Source organism: Aotus nancymaae, unplaced genomic scaffold (assembly GCF_030222135.1).
Source record: "Aotus nancymaae isolate 86718 unplaced genomic scaffold, 86718_ANA_hifiasm-v0.15.2.pri h1tg000010l, whole genome shotgun sequence".
In the NCBI taxonomy this organism is placed as follows: Eukaryota; Metazoa; Chordata; class Mammalia; order Primates; family Aotidae; genus Aotus; species Aotus nancymaae.
This window is the reverse complement of record NW_026988421.1, coordinates 14,469,776-14,479,227: the sequence shown is the minus strand read 5'-3', so window position 1 is coordinate 14,479,227 and position 9,452 is coordinate 14,469,776. Positions and strand designations below refer to the sequence as shown.

General features: G+C 35.8%; 1 protein-coding gene across 1 annotated transcript in view; it reads left to right on the top strand.

The window, feature by feature from the left end:
- The first annotated feature begins 2,795 nt into the window (after positions 1 to 2,795).
- Positions 2,796 to 9,452, top strand: part of PNLIPRP3 (pancreatic lipase related protein 3) — a 49,066-nt gene continuing 42,409 nt past the window's right edge. Inside the window, exon 1 of the mRNA XM_012448091.2 lies at positions 2,796 to 3,010. Within this exon, the coding sequence (XP_012303514.2) occupies positions 2,962 to 3,010 (49 nt within the window). The 5' untranslated portion in view covers positions 2,796 to 2,961. The remainder of the gene's footprint in view (positions 3,011 to 9,452) is intronic.

Sequence of the window (9,452 nt, the reverse complement as noted above, 5' to 3'; positions counted from 1 at the left end):
GTAAAGGAGATAAAAAATAAATAATATTCAATATGGCAAAACCCCATCTCTACTAAATACAAAAATTAGCCAGGTGTGTGGTGCACACCTGTAGTCCCAGCTACTTGGGAGGCTGAGGCAGGAGAATCACTTGAACCCGGGAGACGGAGTTTGCAGTGAGCCAAGATTGCACCACTGCACTCCAGCCTGGGCAATAGAGCAAGACTCTATCTCAAGGGAGAAAAAAAGTAATATGAAATTGTTTAAGTTATAAAATATTAAAAATAACACAAAATGCAGTGAGTATTCAGAAACTAGAGACATCTTATCTGACTGAGGATAATCAGAAAAAAATATTTATGAAAGAGTCTGTCCCATTGAATTGGGGCTTGAATTTATGAAGGGGTTTTAGATATATAGAGAGAAATGAAGAAGCACCATCAAAATAGAAGAAACGGCATGCCCAAAACACTAAGCAGGTGGACAGGAGCAATACGTGTGAAGGGCATGGACTTTACAGCTCAGATGGTAGACTGAGGAGAAGACAAGCAAGTCCTTGATCTGAGTTAAGTACTTTGAGCTTTATTCAATAGGGACATTTGAGGAAAGCATGATCAGAGATGTGATTCCAGGTGGTTTACCTGTGAACAATGTCTGCGATGCCTCATTGGGAAGAGAGAAACCTGGGCCAGCAACAATGTTCCAGGCAAAAGAGAAGGTTCTGAGTGTGGATGTTGACAGTGAGTCTGCAAGAGGGAATGAATGAGGGTGACACCACTGAGGGAGGATCAACAGGGCCTGACTTGACTCATAGAATGAGGGTGGCAGGGACCTTAAGGGTATCAAAGATGATGTGAATGCTTCCAGCTCGTGACTCAAATAATAGCAGTTCTAACAACAGGAACAGGGAAGGCATGAAGAAGATCTCTTTGGAGAGAAAAGGGTTTCTTAAGATTTGGATATGATGACTTTATGCTTCGGATAAAGTGTCTGAAAGGCCCAGAAGACATTGGTAATGCTGGGCTGGGAGTTTTGGAAAGAGAATGGATTTTGTGATGAACTTTTAAAAGTTATTGTTAACTTCTCTATGTGACATTTTTCAGACAGAACTACAATGATTGCAAAAAGCATTTATGGATTCACTAGTATCTGATCCTCGTTAAATACAATTGTTAAAGTATGGGTCTTCACCTCTCAGAATGATAATCTCTCTAGGGTAAGAATTTTCTTGGATGATATGCGATCAATGAAATCTAATGCTATTTTTTTCTTTCAACAAATATTGACCAAGTGCCTGCTATGAGAGACCTATTGCTATGTGCTGGGGGCCCAGAGATGAACAAAACCCAGCTTGTCTCAGAATAGTTTGATCTGGGGGAGGAAAATAAATGTAAATACCCAACAATTCTGTAATATCCTACGTGTTACAAGAGATTCATTAAAAATTGCTTTAAAAATATAGAAAAGGGGGTGATTTTAAAAAATGTCCTTTGTTATCAATGTAGGTCTGTGTACTTTTTAGTTTAAAAATGCTTATTAAGTACCTACCAAGTCCCAAACATTGTGCTTGTCACTTGGGATGCAGATATAAATAAGATGCAGTCTTCTGAGAGCTTCTACTGGTGAATGTATTAGGTGTTATTCGTACTTTTCTTACAGGTGTGACTGAAAACACTGATTCTTGAAGTATTGCTTGGAAAAAAAACAACCAGTTGTAACTAGTGAAGCATTTAGAGTGTGCTTTTTCCATGATATGGGCACCCACAGCATGCCTGGCACACTGCTTGTTGCTGCTGAATAGTTAATTCTCTAATTGCTGCAGGTCTGTATGCCAGTGTGGACTGGCTGCCATGAGTACCAGGAAATGTTTCAACCAAGTAAAGCATCCAGTACTTGGAAGTACTGTTGTTCATAATCTCTTCTTTGTCTAATTCTTGCATAATGTAACAAAGTTTATATGAAAAGGCCATGTCTCATAAATCTTTGAAATTTAAATATTATTATAGTGAGAAAGAAAAAGTTAAGAAAAACTAAGAAATAGTGTTAGCTATTTTCTATGAACATTTAAAAATTGAGAAACTAACTAAGAATATCTGTAGATTGAATTGCTCATCGCTTTAAGTTAATGTAGTAGCCAAAATGGCAAGTTTCTATTACATTAAAGTATATCATGAAGCCTATGTACAGTCATGTAAAGGTGTATTTAGCTATATGTGAACATAAATTTGCCCGTAAACCCATTAACATAGTTGAAAAATGACAGTACCAAAATTAACACGTAATAAAGTACTTACTATGTACCAGGTGCTATTCAGACAATAAATAATTAAATCATCTTATTTAGCATATGAGTTAGAAACAATGATCATCCCCATTTCACAGGTAAGGAAAGGAATAGTGAGGCTTACTAGCCCAAGGTCACACTGCTAATAAGTGGCAGAGGCAGAATTTGGACCCGGATTCAGGCTCTGAAGACAATAATGATAACTGCCTTGTTATACTGCCACACAGGTAAGAGGGAAAGATTAGCTATGCTTCTTAACGAACTCAGAACATCTTTTAGCAGGGTCTGGTTTTATTAAGTGGGATGCTTACACACAAAAATGTGTTAGGAAAAAAGATCCTGAAAGTGTCTAATCCTGGTTTGGAAAAATATTAACTTTTAAATGCTTATTATCTAGTCTCTTGAAACCTTAAAGTAACTTTCAAGAGTGACTCAGTTTGTTCTTTACCAAAATATTACTAATAATGAAACAGCAAAACCTTGGACGTTTCCATTACCAATCAGAAGATGTAAGGCACACCCCGATAATTTTATTTACTTTGTAGGGCATAAGGTGGAATAACATGTTCTTCTAAACGCAGAGTTTAAACACTGAGCTGCATCACTGTGAAGAAAACCACTTAGTATTTTACAGTGAGGTGACTTTACAAGTAAAGATCTTCAAGAAGATTTTTGTGTGATTTAAAAAGTCAGCTTAGATGCTTGGAATTTGGATTGTTGCATTCGTGTTCTTTGGCACATCAAGAGGTAAGATTCATGATTTATAATAAGTTCTTTTAAAATAATGAATATATTTACATCTAAAATGTAATTGACATGAACTTATTCTTTAGAAATTACTATTGCTAATTTCATTCTTAAGTAGTTTCTTATTTTTACGGATATATTTGAAATATTGGCTGTTTATATATCTTTGTATTTATTTATTTTTATTTATCAAAAATTGTCAATGTAAAATGCCTCACTTAATACTGAATGAGCCTTATGAACATAAAGAAGCATCTATTTCGAACGACATAAAAGAGTTGCTGGACAGTCTTGTATTGGGTTCCTAGCTCTGCCACTTACTAGTCATATGGGATTAGACATTAAAGTCTCAATTTCTTCATTTCTAAGATGAGTAGGTAGCAATAAATGAGAAAATACATGTATCTGACTCATAGTAGATAATAAATGAATGAATTAACTAATTATTAATATCAATTGGAATGTCCATTTTTTCCATTTGAGTCACAGTTTTATGGAGGGATATTGGTCTGTGGACATTTCTCAAACATTAACACAATATTCATCGACATGTTTTATCTTTATACTATGGACTTTCTAGACATTACTGTGTAAGGAGTTAGTGGTTTGGGCTATTTTTATCATCCTTGTTTAATATTTTACCTATAAGCAAACACTAAAGGTAGTTGATTTGTTTCGACCAAACTAGAATCAAATAATTTTAATGTTGAAAGAGATCAACCCTTTGTTGTAATGTACCATGTAGTTGGTTGAGATAGTATAGTGGTAAGAAGACAGACATCATGTCTTTAGTATTCAGTTCAGCCACTGGTTTGAATTTTGAATCTTCTTGGATTTTAGTCCTCATTCTGCTGCTTGATAGTTGCTTAACTTTAAACAAGTACTTAACCTTTCTTAACCTCAGTTTATTCATCTGTAAAAACAGGACACTAACCAAAATAACATTATAGGGTTGGGCAAATTAAATAAGATGCAAGTTGAGCATCTCTAATCCAAAAATCTGAAATCTGAACTTCTCCAAAATCTGAAACATTTTGAGTACTAACATGATCCCACAAGTAGAAAATTTTACATATAAATACTTAACACAAACTTTGTTTCACGCACAAAAGTATTAAAATACTGTATAAAAATACCTTTAGCCTATGTGTATAAGGTATATATGAAAAATAAATGAATTTTGTGGTAAGACTTGGACCCTATCTCCAAGATACCTGAGAGTGTATATGCGAGCATTCCAAAACCCGAAATGTGAAATACTTCTGGTCCCAAGCATTTTGGATAAGGGATACTTAATGAGCAAGTCATGTAAAATGCTTGGCATGGGATTTGGGACATATTAGTAGTGAGCAATCAATAAATGTTAGCTCTTATTTACACAGATGAAGAAAACACAGAGAGATTCATTGTGCACCATCTCGGTGCTAGCTGGTGGAATTGGCCAACCTTGACTTTCAGTTCAGTGGTTTATAGTCCCTGACCACCAGCTTTTCTCTATTGGCTAAAAAATTAAGGAGATAGAACTACCATTAATTTTCATGTTTCAAGAACTATATTCTATTTTGCATGATTCTCCTGCCCTAGGACAGTCCTAATTGAGTGTTGAAAGCAGTTAGACTGGTGAAGGCAGAATTAAGAAATAGGCAGTCTACCCTGATCTGCTGAGATGGTATTTAAAGCCATGAATACAGACAAGATCATCAAGGGAGTGACTGCAGGTAGATAAGGAAGATGGAACTATGAGTCCTAGGACACTTCCTCATTAAGACATCAGGAAGACGAAGGCAAACTAGCAAAGAAGACTGCCAAGAAGTACTCAGTGAAGTGGCAGGAAAACTAGGAGAGTTAGATTCTAGAAGTCAATTTAAGATGAAAGAAATAACAGCATGTTTGTGTAAGGCTAGAAATGATCCAGTAGAGAGGAAGAAAGTTGGTAAAGCAGGAGAAAGAGAGGGGAGTAATGTTGAGCCTTACTCCTCAGTGGGTGAGAGAAGATGGAGTCTTAATAGGATGAAGGTCTGCCTTTATGAGGAACAAAAACAGTTCATCTCTTGTGAACAGAGTGAAGGCAGAATAGAAGGGCAGGTATCTGCAGGTAGCTGGATAGACATGCTGGGAGCTTGTAAAAGGTCTCTGCTTTTTGTTTCTGGTTTCTTACTGAAATAGGAAACAAGGTCATCAGCCAAGAGGGTTGGTGGGCATAAAAATGTTGGAGGTTTGAGTAGAGGGAAGAATAATGAAATAGCCCAGGAGCCTGGGAAAATGTATGGCCTAAGACATTATGATACGATGGTGGGACAGCTTTAGTATTTGCTTTAATTTAATAACCACAAATTAAAAGTGAGATAGTCAGTACGGTATGTGATTTCCTCCAGGCGCATTCAGCTGCACAGGTGTAGGCAGGAAATAGGTGAAGTGTTGGGTTTAACCAGAGTTGTGGTTAAGCCAAGTGAAGCAAGAAGAGAAGTTCAAGGAGAGTACATGGGTGTGGTTATAATTGACTGTAGGATTTTAACTGGGTAAGAAGGGAATTGAGGAGAGAAATGGTTGCCTAATAAAGTTATTTTGACAAAATACATAGTTATGTAAAATTTAGATAATATATGTATTTCTCCTACACACCACATATCTATTACACAGCTGCCATAAATTTAACAATTGAGTCTACATTCATTTGTATTATTACCTATATCACATCTATTAAATCTATAACAGAGTCCATTGCCTTCAATCTTCTGGTACTGACCATTTATGCTAATGACTTCTAAATGTGATATCTCCAGCTGAACTTCTCCCTGGAATCCCAGTCTCATATACACAGCTGCCTCTGAGACAGCTCCACTTAGGTATCTAAGTCATATCAAATCTACGTATCTGAGACTGAACTCTCAATATCTATCCCCAAATCTGTTCATCTCAAAATTTTCACAATTAACAGCCTTCCAGGTGCCCTGGCCAAAACACCTTGGCATCATCCTTGACTTTTCTTTCTGTCATACCTCACTGCCAATTAGTCAGCACATCTCTGGATCCTCCTTCAAAATCTATGCAGAATCTGACCACTTGTAACCACCTCCGCTGCTACCTCCCTAATCTTAGCCACCATCATCTCTTACCTAGTTTGTTACAGTAGTCTCCTAGCTGGGCTCTTCCCCTACCCTTGCCCTGCTTCAGTCTATTCTCAATACAGAAGCTAACCTAAGTCAGTCCATGTTACTTTCCACTCAGAGCCCTCCAGTGACTTCCCATCTCACTTCAGAGTAAAAGCCAAAGTCCTCCCAGTGATCTGCTGGGTGCTACATGCTTTAGCCCTCTGTTACCTTCCAATATTGTCCTTGGCTACTCGTCCACCTACCCGTATTCAAACTCCTGGGGGCCAGATACATTCCAAATGTTAGGTTTTTTAAAAAATTTTTATTTTAGAAATGTGCTATGGTAAATATACTGTATATAATATATAATCTCCAGAAAAATCTGGGCGAGCACCCCATATTTAATCACATGAATATTTGTGTGGTAAAATATATGACTATTATCCTGCAAAATTTAATCCCACATTAAATGGGATAAAGACTACAAATAGCCTTAGGTCTGTTATGGCTGCCAAATTACTTACTGCAAACTAGAAAACAAATAAATGAAGAAACCCCAAAGTAACTATTTTTTCCACAGAGATTTTTAGATTTTGAAATTGCAGAATAAGGCATTGTGGAGCTGTGTCTTCTCCCTGTCTCCTTTCCCTGGGCCCTAGTCCAGGTGCCTCCTCATCATTCTTCAGTCACAATAGGCTCCCTGCTTCCTTGCAGAGTCTTGTACTTTCCTTCCCTCTGTCTGGAATGCTGTCCCGCACATCTCCACCTGGTTTGCTCCTCACTCCCTCAGGTCCTGAATCAAATGCTATCTTTTTAGTGAGGCCTTCCCTGGACACCCTATTTGAACTGCAAACCCCTCCTCACCTAAATGCACATACACCCTCATCCCTTCCCTGCTTTAGATCCTTTCAGCACCTGTCACTGTTTTAACGTAGACATTTTTTAAAAACTTATTCTTATTTATTGTCTGTTTCTATGTCCCCTACTAGATTGTATATTCCATGAGGGCTAGAATTGTTTTTTCTGCTGCTGAATTCCATTGCTAATAGCATCTGGCAAATAATAGGCACTCAAACAAACAAGTATTTCTTGAATACATTATTGAACCTAATTGCCAGCTTTTCTGTGTCATCAGAAAAGCCTGCTCACAGTAAGAGAGAAAAGTGACTCCTTTCTATCTTAATTGGAAATTAGGAAGATATTAACTAATATGCCAATTTACATGATTTCTTAACCAGTTAACACTAGCTTCATGTAATGTACTGTTTTTCAAATGTTTCTTTCAAGAACTATTAAGCCAAAGGAGAAATAAAGCATTTCAACTGGAGAATATACTAAATATAATGATTCAACAACTGAAGAAACTGGAAAAAAATAGGTAAACATGGAGAAAGCATTTAAGTAATAAAAATAAAAGTAGAAGTGAATTATACAAACAGGAAAACTAGAATTCATAAACCTATGTGGCAGTTGCTTAATAAAACTAATGAAACAGAAAACCATGATGGCAAATTTAAATAAATAAAGTGAAATAACCTTAGATGTGGTTGAAGTTAAAGTGACTAGACTTCGCATAAATTTATGATAGAAGAATTGAAATTCTAGATGAAAATCTTACTCCTTACACCAAAATAAATCCCAGATGAGTAAATATTCAAAAGTAAAAGATAAAACAATAGAAGAATGAAAGAAAACAGTGTAATTGTTAGTAGTTTTGCAGTGAGTAAGGCTTTGCTAAACAAGACAAGACCCCAAAGCCACTAAGCAAAAGCTTGATAATTTCAATTGCATAAATGCAAAACTTCTAAATGGCAAAAGTAAAATAAATAAAACAAAAATATAAACAACAAATTTGAGTATATTTGCCAGATATCTGACTAAAAGGAAGCAAATTTCTCCACTCTTCAAAGAGTTTTTACAAATAAATAAGCAAAAACAAACTTTAGAAAAATATACACAGGACACAAAGATCTTATCCACAGAAGAGGTACCAATGGCCAGAAATGCACAAAGCGATATTCAAAGTTTCTAATAATTAAATAAAATGCAAATTAAAATAACGACAGGTTTTCATTCTGGTAGAACATGTAAGGTTGTCATACTAGTGGCACTTATAGAAACTGCAATCTACATACCCTTCCATGGTAGATTGTATTGTTGTTCCCCAGATTGACTCTCCCTCCCTGTAAGACCACTATACACATTTACCTTTGACCACATGACACTGAAGAGAGTATTCCAATTCTAGACACCTTTTAAGAGCCTTTGCATGGTTCCACAGTTACATCCTTTTCCTCTGCCCCAAGAGACACATGCTCAAAAGAGGGCCTGCTCCTTTAGCTTGAATTCTGCAATGCAGAAGACTGGTATATCAGAGATAGGGCCAACCTAAAACCACTGCAGTCAAAGGATAACATGATCAAGAAGTGAACCTCATTTTCTGTAAGCCAGTGAGATTTGGGGTGCTGTTTATTACCACAGCATAACCTAGGAAAAGCTAGGCTATACCTCCCAATTCCACTTAGTAATAGAGTGACTGGCATAAGGGTTCAATTACTTTCCTGCCACAAATAGCAATACATTTGACTTAGATCATCACTTTTTCTAAGTCTTCATTTTTTCATTTTTTCATATATATATAACACATAAGACTAAATCTGTTTTTGGTATTTTTATTAGTAGTAGTGAGACCAAAAAAAACAGACTGGGCATAATTTGGTACATAAGTACTCTTTCTGTCCTTTTGTGACTTTTTTAATTATAAAAGTAATTCATATTCATTATTGAAAATTTGATAATATAGACAAGTATAAATAAGAAAATAAAAACCACTGTGATTCACCATTAATATTTTGGTACAATTTATTTGAATTTTTTTCCATGACAGATATTATTACAAATTCTCTATAAACATTTTAAGGGCAGCATAATGTTCCTCAATACCATAATTTTAAAATGATATCCTTTATTATTGGCCACTTAAGTTATTGACCCAATTTCAATGTATTAATTTCATAGCAAATGTTATTTTTACAGAACTGTTAATCTTTCCATTTTTTCTTAAGTGGCTTCAATACCTTATAATGTTGTTTAGTCTGCTTTATCACATCTATTTTCCTTTAACTTTACACTCTCTGAGAGTATTTCCTTTTGGAAAAAAGAACACTGTGGCAGATAACCCTGGTAAATGATACACATAGAAAATAAGGACTAGTTATAAAAATCTTCATTTTAAAATCCATAGACTGAATAATGTAGTTGAGAACCTGGAGGAAAAAAAGCAACAGAATGCAAAAAATAAAGGCAGCTGGGCATTCTAGGAAAAACTGAAGACTGTTTTAGAAAGCCAT